At 42.6% G+C, this 15,223-nt stretch overlaps 1 protein-coding gene across 4 annotated transcripts in view; it reads left to right on the forward strand.

The window, feature by feature from the left end:
• The window catches only part of CLCN4 (chloride voltage-gated channel 4), a 47,618-nt gene that overhangs the window by 19,056 nt on the left and 13,339 nt on the right, over positions 1 to 15,223 (forward strand). For all 4 annotated transcript variants that reach the window (XR_003921193.1, XM_029999012.1, XM_029999013.1 and 1 more), the window contains 6 exons: positions 3,725 to 3,912; positions 9,403 to 9,525; positions 11,119 to 11,325; positions 11,418 to 11,498; positions 12,022 to 12,567; positions 14,881 to 15,067. Coding sequence is in view for 3 of the 4 variants with exons in the window: in XM_029999012.1 (XP_029854872.1) it covers positions 3,725 to 3,912; positions 9,403 to 9,525; positions 11,119 to 11,325; positions 11,418 to 11,498; positions 12,022 to 12,567; positions 14,881 to 15,067 (1,332 nt within the window). In the remaining variant the exon portion in view is untranslated. The remainder of the gene's footprint in view (positions 1 to 3,724; positions 3,913 to 9,402; positions 9,526 to 11,118; positions 11,326 to 11,417; positions 11,499 to 12,021; positions 12,568 to 14,880; positions 15,068 to 15,223) is intronic.

Raw genomic sequence — 15,223 nt, forward strand, 5'->3', positions numbered from 1 at the left:
AAGGAGCAAGCCTTGTCCTCCAGTGTCCCCACCATCGGGCCCTGTTGCTTTGTGCATGTGCGGCTGCGCAGGGCGGGTGAGCCCGGGAACTGACTTGCTGGAAAAAAACAGGTTTTGGCCAGATAGTTTTCAGCTGATCAGTGGGCTCAGCAGGGTTGGTCACCACAAAGCCACAAGCAATCAAAATAGCGCTGACGGGAAGGAGCTGATGGAGGGAGGAAGGAGAGGACCATCCCATTCGGCAGTGTGACTCATGTCATTTTTGGAATGTCATCGAACCTGCATCCTTTGCTAGTCCCAGAAAAGCATAGGTGGGAAAGGGACCTCTGGAGCGGGTCTGCTCTGGCTTTCTGCTCCCAGCAGGGCCAGCTTCAGAGTTAGAGCTGTATGTTTTGAGTAACACCAAAGTCTATTAAGAACGTAACAGCAGCCATTTGGGATCAGACCAAAGTTTCATGAGTGAGTGTAAATTAGCCTGAGCGGAGCCCCTCGCTGCTGCCACAGTCCAACAGATCTAGCTCCCAGGCTCTTTCAGAGCCATGTACCCACAGGACCTCGAACCCTCAGGTGCTACGTGGAGGGAGAAGACGGTGTATGACACTGTCAAGTGGCTGGAAAGGCACGAAGGAGCTTCTGGAAATGAGGTCTGGGAGCCAGAGCCTGCTTATTTCGGGAAGGAGCAGTAACACCCACAAATGCTGTTTGGTGTGGAGATCAGATGAAAACTGCTCACACAACGCTCCAGAAAAAGATACTAGGCCGGTCTTGGTCAGAAAGTTTGCACACTTTCTGGAGAAATACAAAGCAATGTATGGGGAAATGAGCCTAAAAAGGTGCGGGTGCCGAATTTTTAGGCACTCGTTTTTAAGGAATTCTGAGTTTTTACTGTGCCCATCCTGCCTGCAGACCAGTGGTCATCCCTTAACATAACCATTACTACTAGCCAACTAAAGGTATGTGCTATTTATAGATCAGCAAAAGAGCCTGTTTTCTAAAGCTATGTGACAAAAAGTACTATTGTACTAATGCTAAAATGCTGTGGTATTGGAGCTGGATGTGCAAAAATCCCCTTTGTAATTCAGTGTTGTGCCAGTCGGGTGATGCTGTTTTCTGGCACAGGTGCATAAAGAAAACAACGTTTTCAAAGCAAATTTTTAGCATTCTCATTAGGGCATTGTAAAGGATGAGTATTGGCCATCATCAACCAAAGGAAAAGGAGAGAGGTAAAAGGCTAATATCTAAAACGAAGTTCAGCATTTCCTGGCTTTGGAGTGCTCAGTATTTTTCATTCTGGGCAGGAGGTTACGTAGAAGGGGGAACAAGTTCAGTTCCTTTGATGGGAGAAGTAAGGAGATAAACTTACGCTCTATTACAGTCTAGACAGCCATGGCAAGCACAAGAAATTAAAGGCTTGACTTTCTGAGATGCTGAACAGCCTTCAACTTCCATTAATTTCACTTAAAGTTGCAAAGATTGAGAACTTGGAAAACTTCTAGCCCTGGTCACATGTCCTGTAAAGCATTCTCTATAGCACTATTATCCTGCAAGTGCTTGCCCTCCCCTCTCATGATTTTCTTCTGTGTAAAGCATGTGTAGTAAATTGCATGTAGCATTTTCCTCCTTATGTGGATCCCAAAGCATTTGGCAACAGGGATTAGATCAGCTGCATAATTAAGCACATTTTCCTAGAGATACTGGGGTGCATGTGAGCTTGTTGTATTAGAGAACTGAATGTTTGTTCCTCACTCTGTTTATTAACTTTGTCAGGGAAAAACATTCAAAAGGCGTGACTGCCTTTGTACCTTCTGCTAGTAGGTAGCATTAATAATTGCCTGGTAAAGTGTGATGTGAGCTTTGAAGATTGGAGTAACTACAGAGCATGATAAAGGTCAACCAAGAGATGCAAGAGGCACAGCATTTGGTGCTTATGTCCAAGGGATGAGGATTCTTTGTACAGTCTCCCGAAACTTTCAGAAAATTGCAGAAGAATTTAGAGTTTACTGCAAAACTCAGTAAGCTACGCATGCTGACGTTACTAGCAACACAGTGATTTATCATCACCTAAGAATATGGTTCCTTGTTCCATAGAAAGTTAGGAAAATGGAAAAGAGGAAGAGAAAGGCAAGGTCTTCACGAAAGAAAATAACTGGTACAGACATCTTTACTCCCTCCTGCAGCCTTTTTTTGTGATCTTGTCTAGTATATCTGCATAGTTCTTCAGATTATTCCTATACAACAAAAATTCTTCACTGCTACCCTAGTCACACCACTTGTCAGTGTGGGGACAAGTATCCTTAAGGGAGTGAAAGCATATGCTTATGTGTAAGGCTCTGTGAACACTGGTGGGTTTTTTTCTGTTCTAGGGAATAAGAAACAGGTTACACATGCCTGAATTGTTGAAATGTTTTTTTTTTTTTTTTTCTTCTTTCACAGAAATGAAAAGCAGAAAACTTTAGTTCCAGGTCAAATAAACTGGCTCTTGAACCCAGCTGTGTGCCCCAGCTGCTAGGGGAAAGGGGAGCAGCCCCCACCCCTGCTTCATGTAATTGCATTCTTAGCAGGAGCCACAAAGCTAAAAGTTTTGGAAACATAAAACCAAACCATTTTGCATTTTCCAAAGCTTTTTTTTCCAGTGCTTTAGCCCTACTGAAATGCACTGATAAATTCTGTTCAGATCCGTTAGCGGTTTCCTGAAATTGTATTAATGATTACTTGTAAAAATAATGTTGACTTCTACTTTCCATTGTATAGGAGAGGGGTTTGGAAAACACTAAACAACTCTTCTATCAGTTGGTGGTTTAATGCTTTCCAGAAACTACGGACATAGGGACTGAAGGCAGGTTTGCCTTTCTGCGTTCTGGCTGCTGCCAGCCTCCCCGCTCCTGCTGGGGTTGCGTTCCTGAGGACAAATCTGCTCTGAGGGTGCTGGTGCTGGGGCAGGGGATTATCGCTGGGGAGCAAATGCCCTAGGAAAGTAGGATTTTTTTTTTTTTTTTTTTTTTTTTTTTCCGTGGGGTCCGGCCACATCATTTTTACCCGTGCCTGGGTCCGGTGGCCACCGGGTGTCGCTGCAGCTCTGTGTAATGCGTGGGGAAAAACTGAAATAAGGGTTAATTTGGTACGGAGAGGACTTGAAGGATGATTTTATTCTGCATATTTGGATTGCTGATGAATGTATACATCGAGAGCCCGATTCCGTTAAGTTCGTAAATCAGAATCTGGCATCCATGTTGTTTCTGTACTGAAATACCTTCTAAAAGGTTGCTGCGTTGGGGCCAGTAAGGCTATAGGAAAACATACATCTCCTCCTCCTCCCCTACCCCTGAAATAATACACAGCATGGTTTGGGACCTGCAGCTTAGTACGTATCCAGAGACCCTGCATGAAGTCCTCCGTATCTCAGTCAAACGGTGCACCTGCCTGGGACAGACTGCAGGATCAGGCCCTACATCGTTATGCCTGCCTTATTTGGCAATTAGTCAGTATGAAAATGATAATATTTAAAATAAAAGCTTACGAGAGAGCATTGAAGGTCAGACAACAAGCTGGTGTGGCTGTGTCTTTGCAAACTCATCATTGCCCCCAGTTCTTTGGTATATTTGTGCTTACGTTGCAGCTGCTTCCCCAAATCATGCTTTTTGCTGTTATTATAATTAGATATATTTTCCTTGCAACTTGATATTTTTTAATGCCACGGTTTCTTTTTCTGCATTTCTTTTCCCAGGCACGTTAGCTGGAGTGATAGATTTAGCTGTGGATTGGATGACAGACCTGAAAGAGGGTGTCTGCCTGTCTGCCTTCTGGTACAGTCACGAGCAGTGCTGCTGGACGTCTAACGAAACTACATTCGATGACAGGGACAAATGTCCCCAGTGGCAGAAATGGTCTGAACTTCTTGTAAGCCAGTCTGAGGTACGGGAGACCTGATTAGGTTGGGGTCAGAACAGGCCAGGGAATGCCCTTTTTTCATACTTGCTGATGTTCCCTCCAGAGAGTTTCTCTGAAAGTAACGAACTGAGAGCCTTGCAAAAAAAGACATTTCCACAAGCAATATCTGCTTAACTTGGGAGAGGTCCCATTGTTTCAGTGTCGTGTGTGATGGAAATTGGAAAACTGTGAGATCGCTCTTTCTTTTTATCAGTATTAAACCAAAAGTGTTTCATAACGCTCATAACAGTCACCAGGGGACCTGAGCAGCTATCCAATTTTTTCTTTTTAAACAGAATTTTATGGGACAAAAAAGATGATCCCTGATACATACATTTAAGAGGAAATTTTGGGGATTGCAGATGGTTTTCATGTATTCACATGCTTTGGGTAGTAGTGGGAGATGCATAATGACTGCTTGTTATGCCCTTGCAATCAGTTTCTGTGTTAGATAGCAAAATATTTAGCTAGCACCGAAAGCTGGGGAGCTAATGGGCTCGCTGGGAGATGGCCAAAGTGAAAAATTAGCAGGGGGAGTGAAAAGGAAGGGAAAAAGCAAATCTGGGTGGACATGAAACTTACATTTTAAGAACTTTTTTCTATCCTTTTTTTTTTTTTAAATTGTAGTAATTTTAAATACAAAGGCGGCGGTTTCAATGTAAAGCAAGTGAAAGTTTCATTTTGAAGACATCAAAAGAAGCCTTTCTATTCTCCTTTTAGCAGATGACACTTTTATAAAAAAATATAAAAAAGGACATTTTATTGTCAACCTAAGCTATTCAACATATTGAATAATATTGATCCCTTCACAACTCGAATTTTGGGGCAGAAATATTGTCTCGACCCCCCCCCCCCCCATTTCTACAGGTGACTTGAATATGACAAACATTGAATAAGACATGGAGGTGGGATGAATGTGGCTTTGAAGAGAACTGCCTTAAGTATGTAACGGGACTTATAAAAAAAATCTGGTAATGCAGTTTGGTCAATAATAGGAGAAGAAAGTATATACTTCTATGGGATAAATCATCTCCAGCCAGACAATTAAAAAATGTCTGACTTGGAGAGATTGTCTCGGATCTTCCCCAATGTGGAGGTGGTCTGGTCCTGCAGAAAGTGTTTGAGGGCACCTTCGTCACCGTACAAGTTTGTCATTCATGTTCCTTTCAGTGCTTCTTTAGGCTTACGGTACAAATAGTAGTAGATAAGAGTGTCTGTGAATATAGCCCAGTTTTCCATAGTTCTAATTAAACATAGTGAAAGTAGTGGGGTGCTCACTGTTCCTCAATATTCCCACCATTTTATCGCAGGCAAAAATCTCTCTGCACAGTTGCCAGTCCACAGTGCCAAGCTTCCCTTTGCCAGAGGTTTGCGAAGTTCACACTGGTCTTCATCAACAGATGGTTTGGGTGGTTGTGTCGTCGTAACAGTGAAGAAATATTACCCTGGTATGAAGTTGCAGGACTGGGGACGATGTTGCAATTTAAGAGAACAAAAAAATGTGGGAAAGGAAAAGAGAGGAGACTGTTACAATTGTTATGGGATTTGGAAATCCTGTGCATGTGTTTGACAGGCTGTTACTCTGAAAGGCTGGAATATATAAACGGAGCATATCCTTGAGAAAATTTATTGCTTTCGCCTGCTACTCGAAATCAGCAGTCATGACCGTTGTGTGTCGTGGCCTATAAGAAGGGTATCAGCTGGGTGGGCACTGTGAAACTTTACTCACTTTGTATTCAGATTGGCCTTCTCACTCCCTAGTGTACTGTCACAGTGGCAAAAAAGGTTCATCTTGGCTTAGATTTAGGGTCTTTCTCAAAACAAATGGGCCTCTAAGATCTGGGGGTTCCTGGCTGCCATGGCCTGATGGATGCTGTAGATATTAATAATACAGCTGTCTATTACTGTTACATTGAAATCCCAGACAAAGCCCAACAAAAATGTGAATATGGAAAGTAAAAATTCTGTTTGGTAACAAAAGGCTTATGATATGGGCAAGTGTTGCATGATTCCCGTAGCTGTAGAGGACTCTAGGAGGGATTAAAATACACTGAATTTGACTGAGTTTCAGGATAATTTTGCCACACCCCCCCCCCCTTTTTTTTTTTGATGTGTATGTCTTCATTTTGTGCCCAACATTTGCATAACAGCCCTAGAAAACAGCAGTGCGCAGAAGAACTACTTTGGAGCACGTTTTAGACAAGAAGTATTTGGAACAGTTTCCCTAAAGGTGCTCTGATCAGACATGTCTTCTTTTTTTATGCATGACTGTGACTCTTTCTCATCATAGACAACTAAATTTGACATTTTGAGGACTAAGAGTTAGATTAGCTCTTCCCCGTGGTTTTGCCAATTTATGACTGTGATAAACCCTGTACATATGTTCTCGCTGAGAATTGTGACATTTCCTATGGCATCTCCTGAAAAATGTTTTTGTTCTAGTCCTCCTATAAAACGAGCCCAAAGCAGAGTCTTGATATAAATTATTATGGAAAACGTAATAGCACATCAGACACATACCAGGCTACGTTTTCTTCCCTAAACACTGTTTTGTAGGCCAATACTATCCTTCATCCCTCTGGTCCTGAACTGCTTCCAAAGAGCAGGTGAAGAGTTTTTTTGATGTGAGAGAGTTTCAAAACCTCAAATTCACTGGAGGAATGGATGTGTTAAAGCACATCAGATGCCACCCACTTCAGCTAGATCTCTAGCCAGTATCTGGTGACCCAGAGCTTTCCTAATCTGCAGATCCAGCTTGGTCCCAACCTCAACTTCCCTGGAGCTGAGGACCCCATTTCTGGTGCCTTACACCTATCCAGGGTAGAGGAAAGGACGCCGTGTCTTCCACGGCTCGTGACACTGGATCCAGCCATGCACTGCAATCCCATCCCAGGGCTTCTGGATCTCCTGTCATGAAGCTGAGACCTGCAAGACAAGGAAGTCCCTCTATAACTGGAACCCACTTCCCAATTTTGCAGCCTTGAATCCGTCAGTCTTGAGGGCCCTGAGGAGACACGTTGCTGTAACATCCACAGGAGGGAGTCTGCAGGCTGTGAGATCCCGAGTCCAGTCAGAATAGAGCTCTGGGCCTGTGGAGAAAACAAGCATTGGATGGTATCCTGAGGGATGTGGTTTATTTCAGTATTCTGAGTTTGTGAGGCTTGTCTTCAGTTGTGTTCCATTTGTACCTAAACTGGACTGACACCAGATCTGAAATACTGCTCCGTCTTGCAAAGTAAAAGACAAAATTTTGCTCAGTTCCTCTACTTGCTTCATTACTATTGCTGCCAGGGTAAGTCCTTCGAGCCACTAGTGGAAAAGGTCTTAGCAGGATCATCTCTGCTGATGAGCTTTATTGGTCTCCAATTCCAGTACACATACTTAAGACTTCTACTGATTCAGGGCCTTAGTAATCGTAATGCCACGTAATGAATGAGAAATGAGCTATTTGCTATACTGAGTTACTACTACTTCACTTCCCAAAGGTTTTCATATTATTAATCATTAGAAACTGCTGCAATTGGACCTGCAGAATGCCAGATATCTGGAAAATGTAACAATGAGAATTGTCCCAAGGGATAAGACTGAACTGGCCATATAGACTCCTGTGGGGTCCTGCCACAGGGCTGTAGCTGTATGTGTGATTGCAGTAACGAGCTGACATAGTTTTCATGTGACTTTGAGATGTGAAAGAAGAAGTAAAAAGAAACAAAGTTAATTTGACTCCAGTGAATATAGACGCAAAACTACAGCTTTCACTCAACAGTGTAGGGCCAAACTGTTGTAATGGCATTGGTCTTCTTTGGAGTTGCTCCAGGTTCGCACTGACAGGAGAATTTTGCCCTGGGGCAATGTATCCAGAGTTTTCTCTAGAGGAAGAGTAAATATTGTCATAGCTGTTTGTAATTGAAAGCACTAGGAGAACACATGCATGAGACTGTCTTCAGCTGTAGCAACAAAGATCCATGGTTACGATGGACAGATGTCAATCACTGTAAGGGTGGGATCCATGACCGCTTAGTCTCAGGGCATTGGGGTGTGGCATCGTATTGCTCTTCTGCTGTTATCAGCAAAGCCAGCTGCTCACTTCAGCAAGCACAAGAGGACCTTAACAAATTGCCCTGCTTCCAAATATATCCATAAGGATAAGGGCAGTGGTTCCCTTACCGTCTTCTCAATTGGACAGAGACCTGGAAAATGAGGCTAGCAAGCATCCGTGCTGTTAAAGGTTGATTCCTCGCAGGCTTGCAAACAGGGAGACTTCTCAGCTCTAGGTTTTTTATGACTGAGAACTGGGCTTGGCCAGGTCTGTTAACTGAAGACATGATACAACTGGTTAATGCCTGTTTTCCTACTTGATTTATCATAATGTTGATATCCAGACTGCTGTCCTGCAGAGCAAAGACGGGGGCCCTGATGTTCTTGAGCAGCTGGGATTGCATCCGGTAGGAAGAGTTCACTTAGAGGTGAACGATTCATACCAATTCATGCACTGAGGTTCATCTTGTTTCTTATTCTGTAGTGTCATGTTGCTAGAGGAGATTGTTTGAAGGCTTAAGCTCCTCGTATCAATTCGATGCCTCTGACTAGATTCTCTTTTGTCTGTGTAGGTGGGGTTTTTGAAATCAATCTAAAAAATTATGCTTGTGAAGGAGGGAGAGGTATTCTAAGGCAGATTTTAACAACAGTTTTGACTTGACCATTGGAGACAGGTAGAAAGCTTGAAGGTCGCTACTGACTATGCTTTCACTATGGCACTGCACAGTCAACCATTGCTAATGATCATTAGCATTTCCATTCTGTCAGTAAAGCTATTCAGTTTGAAGATAGGTTTTATTATTGACTGGAATGCTTTTAAAATATCAGGGCAAAAATGACTGAGAAGTGTCTGAGTGGGATCTGCCAAGCTATTGTGTTTTCAAGTGATTTTCAACCCCATCATATAGATAGCGTCATATAGAAGGAAAGGGTTTATTTATGGTTTTACCCTTCCCGTTTGTGAACTGAACTGGCTACTGATATACACAGGGATGTCGTTTGAAAAGATCAGCATCTGCATGGAGAGCTGACCTTTGAATACCAGCCCTCAGAAAAAGATGTATCAGGGTCTTATCCACTGTCACCTGCCATGGGTGGTTTTTTATCACCAATTACTTTTGCCCTTCAGACAGATTTGTTTGTTTTGGAACTTTTTGTGGTTGGCTTAAATTTTTAGTGCTTGAAAGATGCTCTAAGGTGTTTGGGTCCCTTGCAAACAGACTGTATGACTGGGCTAGGTATGTATTAGTATGCTGCTTCTTTCCATGAGTAATAAAATTGTTGGAGTATATCAAGTCATTTGTCGTTCCTGAGGAAAAGCAGCAGCTAGCATGTAAATGAAAAGATCAGGCTCCATGCCATCATGATACCATGTAGAAGTGTGAGATTTACCAACCTGCATTTGTCTAACGATGTTTGTTACTGTTATTTTTCTAGGGTGCAAGTGCTTACATTCTAAACTATTTTCTATACATTATGTGGGCTCTATGTTTTGCTTTCCTGGCAGTCTCCCTGGTCAGAGTGTTTGCTCCCTATGCCTGTGGTTCTGGAATCCCAGAGGTGAGTTTCTCTTTGCGGATGAATATCCAAATACTAAACAAAACAAATACATGATAATTTGCCTCCTTTTCCCATTCCAGGACTGTACTATGAGATAGCATAGGAATAAGAAGATTGTCTTTCCATCTCACCTGCCTTAATTGCTTTGCCTGACATGCCTTTATGGTGCCCATCTAAATTTTTCGTAGTAGAAGATGTTCAAATGCCACTGTGACAGGTTAATGTACATATGTCTTCACTGCCAGAGCTTGAATTAAAAATCAACGGCTCCCAGTCATCATTTTGTGGACTCCCAACTTTTTGTGGCTGAGAGGCATACTCACTGGAAGGTTATATAGAATTTTCCTTGGATGAAATTACTTGGGCCAGTTACAAAACCAGTCATTTTCTAGGCTGGGCTTTAAATAAAACCAAAATAAAATGACGAGGGAGGGCTACAAAGCTAAGGTTTCCTAAGCTACTGAAGATGCAAGATGCCCATCATTTGGGATGCCTGAAAAGTGTCTGGCGTCCATCTTCTGCAGATTGTGTCCGTGTACATAATGTCATGCTGGCATGGCAGTACTATGGCAGCCAAAATCTCTACTTGGTTTTCAATATTTTCCATATTGCGCCTCAGTCCATATTTAAGCTGTTAAAATGAGAAACTCTGTAATTCAAGCAGCATAGCTACTCAAAATTTTTGAAAGTGGGGCAGTCTTTTGTTAAAAGTGCTATAGAACCACTGGGATTATTACTTAGGAATCTGGCAGGCAGAATCAACAGCCCAAATTTTAGAAATCTCGGTATACTTCTTTTCTTCATCTCTAGGAGAAGCATCCAAGTGTTTCACAGCCAATTAGGGAAAAAAAACAACCCACAAAGAATTTGAAATATTTAAATAATTTCCATGTTTCAAAGTAGTCACGTGTGTGTGTGTTATGTTTGATATATCTGTAAATATTTCTAAAATGTTTTCATAATTAACTGTAAATCTAGTTTCCAAGTGGTAAATCTCTTATGTGAGGTGATGCTCAGCTCCAGCCCATTTCCAGGGCTGAAGTCCAAACCCAAATCCCACCCTGCAGCCTGTGTGTCATGCACGGGCATTGTGCTCTATTCTAGCTACTCACATGCAAAATTAAGAGGAAATGTGTAAAAATAAGATCTCTTGGACTTTCTCATTTCAGAATACTTGCATGCTTTTATGGCATGGCCATTCAAAATATTTAGAACTTTTTTTTTCTTGTTTTAACTGGGAAAAGTCTGTGGTTGTTTATTTGCTTGCTTTCTTTGTTAAAGTTGAGTCTAGTTTAACTCTGATCCTGTAAGCCAAGGAGATATGTAAGAGTTTTGTATTTCTATTGATCTCTGTGAGACTCCTTACCGACGCAGGGGATCACCCATAACAACAGTAAAAGTGTGGTCTGCTTAACCCCTGCTCAGATATTGCTGTGGGAAAGTTGTCCTACCTGTGGTTTCTTTCTCTCCATCACTGTCTCTTTTCAAGCAGTCTGCAATTTTTTTTAACTCCGCTGGATTTTTAACTCCATTTGCAAGTTCAGAGTAGAAAAGGTTTCTTCAGCTCTTCAACATGTTCTTCCTGCTTTCCAGATAAAAACCATCTTGAGTGGGTTCATTATTAGGGGCTACCTGGGAAAGTGGACACTTTTAATCAAAACAGTCACCTTGGTTCTGGTGGTATCTTCAGGCCTCAGCCTTGGGAAAGAGGGGCCGTTAGTCCACGTGGCCTGTTGCTGCGGAAACTTCTTCAGCAGCCTTTTCTCAAAGTACAGCAAGAATGAAGGAAAGAGAAGAGAGGTGAGGTTGGCTCACATCATCTCTAATTTCCCTGTCCGGATACTCGGTGTTTCAAGGGACTCATGCCTTGTACGTAAATATTTGCTTTGTAGGTGCTTTCAGCTGCAGCTGCCGCAGGAGTTTCTGTTGCCTTTGGGGCTCCAATTGGAGGCGTGCTTTTTAGTCTGGAAGAGGTGAGACCTGGCAGTTCATTTACTTCAATAAATATCTTTTCATCTGATACCCTTTTCTAAGATTCCTCTTTATTTTTCAAATACTTATATGCTTATTTTTCTTCTAAAGCAAAAATAATCTTTGATTTCAAGTAATAAGAAATAACCAGGTATTTTAGCCCCATTTGAGCAGGAGACGAGCACTGGCTTTCTGGAAACAAATGAAATTATTCAATCTGGAAGTGTATCCCTGTGCTGAGGTTTCTCCAGCTTGCTGCCGCATGGGCCGAGCTGTCAAGCATCTGTCTTATCATCTCTAGCTAGCAATTTTGGATTTAGATTTATCACTTTTTAACTGGTTGCTGCTCCCTATCTGAAAATGCCTTTTCTGATACCTTTGTGAACGCGTTCTGGCTGTGGTAAGGACTAGCGCTCCCAGTAAAGTCAGGCGTAGAGTCACAGATGAAACACACAGCGATGGCAATTAAAGCAAACACCCTCTGTCACATGCGGTGAAGTCTTTACGGTCTCTGCTTTGTTTTAGGTCAGCTACTACTTTCCTCTGAAAACCCTCTGGAGGTCATTTTTTGCTGCTCTCGTGGCTGCCTTCACGCTGAGGTCCATCAATCCTTTCGGAAACAGCCGGCTGGTCCTGTTCTACGTGGAGTACCACACCCCCTGGTACATGGCCGAGCTCTTCCCCTTCATCCTGCTCGGCGTCTTCGGCGGCCTCTGGGGGACCCTCTTTATCCGATGCAACATTGCCTGGTGCAGGAGGCGAAAAACCACCAGACTCGGGAAATACCCAGTCCTGGAGGTCATAGTGATAACAGCTATCACTGCCATCATCGCCTACCCCAACCCCTACACCCGGAGGAGCACCAGCGAGCTGATCTCGGAGCTCTTCAACGACTGCGGTGCCCTGGAGTCCTCGCAGCTCTGCGACTACATCAATGACCCAAACATGACCCGGCCGGTGGACGACATTCCCGACAGACCTGCCGGCCCCGGAGTCTACACTGCCATGTGGCAGCTGGCCTTGGCTTTGGTGTTTAAAATCGTCATCACGATATTCACTTTCGGCATGAAGGTAAATCGGGGACGGGCGCAGAAGCTGTCGCAAGCGCAAGGCGCAGATGGGTTGCCGTCAGCAGCTGTGGTCTGTCTGGCAGGGCTTGTGTGTCTCTGACCTACGCGCAGCCACGCGGGTGTCGTCGAGACGCTTGACGGTTCGCCTGCCCGCCAGCGCCTTGCTCCGTGGGCCCCTGTCGCGGCAGAGGGATGAGCCCTGCTCTTCCACCTTCTAGTCATCTGCAGTTTTATTAAGTGAAAAAGAAATCCGGGTGGGAATTTATATCCACTGTTGCCAATAAGCAAATTCAAGGTGATTGCCACTGCAGCTGTCTTTCAGCTCTCTCAGGGATATGGACTATTTACATTGTTGTTTGTCTTGTTGGATTAATGTCTTAGTGTGCCTCAAGGTAGCTATGCTTAGGGAAGTAATAGCTTTATATTTACTGATTTACACATTCAAAACCTCACAAAAATACAAAAGCAGCTGAAAAGTTCTATTTTTGAATCTTTTTAAGCACTGTAGCTTGGAAAAAAAGAGGGAATGAGTGGGAAGACTGACGGATGTATGATTTGATTATTCTAGATTTGCAACTTTTTCCTTCCACTCCTCCTCCCCATAAATGGGTGATGAAAGGTCCAAGAACAATTTATCCAAGCTTTCAATATATACAAAGCTGTTTGTGGTGAGTTTTATATATCTGATTGCTAGAGCCCATATAAAACACATATCTGTCTGTCTACAGCTCCCATTATCTGAGCATTTAGTTCTGGATCTGATTGCAGCAGACGATGGGAAGTTTTTCTGAGTTATACGCTATATTTTATACCACACTCAAAGCTAAAGCATCTCATCTTCCTCTTAAACACTGGGCTTGAACTGAGGATCCATCTTTTAGAAGATCTTTTACCCAAATTATAGTAGGAAGTTGTTGGAGTTTTGCTTTTCTTTTGTGTTTTCTCCATCTGATGACAAGAACTACTGAACGGTAGAAGGTCACTCAGGACCAGTGACTGAGTCCTGCTGATTTCCTGAGCAGGGAGAACAAGTGGGAGTTTCAGAGCACTTGGATGTTGCAGGTGTAATAATTCTGGAGGAGGACTTGAAATGAGATGCCCTTCACTGCAGAAACTGATTTATGGCTGGCAGCTAGTTGTTATGCTTGTTCATTTCTTTAAAAACTTCTAAGTTTGGTTCTTTATTTGATATGTGGTTCTTTCTTTATTCTAGATATTTAAAATTTGTTACAAGCAATTGACAGTTTCAACTATTCTGTAAAAGAACAGACAACATAGCTTTACCTACCAAATCTAGAAGACTCAATCCGACTGTATCAGCAAAATTAACACCTATATGGTGGGGGAGATAGTGCCTGCTGTCATCAGCCTTAATGCCTCTGGGCTATGCTGAGGTTGTTAGTTTAGTTCTCTAGGAAGCTCAAGGTGTATTTTCAGAATTAAAAAGATATAACAGCCTTTCCTCTCTCAAAACAACAAAAACTCCATGGAAGCCCTTGCCACAGATAGGAGTTGTTTTCTCCACCAGGAAATTTCTCTCCAACTTGCAAGTGCACTTGACATCTAAGAGGAAATGCGCTTAGCCAAGGCAAAGCGAGTTTTCATTTTCTTTTCTTTTTCTTTTTTCTCCTTCTCATTTCAATACTGTTTTTAATGATTTGTAACTTGTCTGTGTAGCAGGCAACAACGTAATGATTTGTAGAGCTTCCTGGAAAATATATAGCAAATTGAGATGAAGAAATAGCTTCCTTGGAGCAGTCAGCCTCCTTTCTCTGAATTTTTATTCTGTATTTGACATTTAATTTAAAATCTGCTCTGATTTAGCCTGAAAGAGTAGTAATAAAACTATAAAATACTCCATGTGATAGAGGGTGAAATCAAGATGTTATTTTCAGTTAAGCTTATTCTCAAGCCCATGACAGAACCATCAGCATCTCCTGATTTCCTGCTGAGAAAGCAATAAAGGCAAAACCAGGAGCATCTTGACTTTAAAAGCAGACTATTATTCAGAAACACCATTTATCTATCAAATTCAGTGTGATGCAGCAGGTAGGATTCAAAATTACTTTTAAAAAATGCATTAACGTTTTCTAAAGCTATCGATAAACATGTAACCACACAAACTCAGTCACTGCAGAAACCTGCCTCAGCCCACAGGGAACATTGCTGTAGGCTGCCATAAGGCTATGGCCTTCTGAGCTAGCATTTAATAAGAAAACTGGGTTCTCTTACCACTAATAATAAATTGTTTGATCAATAAGTTCATTACTAGTCATTTTTGTCAAGGTGCTCATGTGTCTATATTTTATTCAAGATCCCTTCAGGCCTCTTCATTCCCAGCATGGCTGTTGGAGCCATGGCTGGCAGGATGGTTGGGATCGGAGTAGAGCAGCTGGCGTATCACCATCATGACTGGATCATCTTCAGGAACTGGTGCAGACCTGGGGCAGACTGCGTCACACCGGGACTTTATGCTATGGTGGGAGCGGCAGCTTGCTTGGGTACAGTACCTGCTGGTCATTGGTTCGTGCATGAATAACACTGATGTTTGGGGACCTACAAATTGTTTGTGAGGGTTTTGTGTTTGTGTTGGGTGCTATGCTGGCATTTCTGGATGTAATAGAGGTTGAAATCAAGATGTGATGGGCTAAAGCATG

The sequence above is a fragment of the Aquila chrysaetos genome, chromosome 23 (genome assembly GCF_900496995.4).
Source record: "Aquila chrysaetos chrysaetos chromosome 23, bAquChr1.4, whole genome shotgun sequence".
Taxonomy (NCBI): domain Eukaryota; kingdom Metazoa; phylum Chordata; class Aves; order Accipitriformes; family Accipitridae; genus Aquila; species Aquila chrysaetos.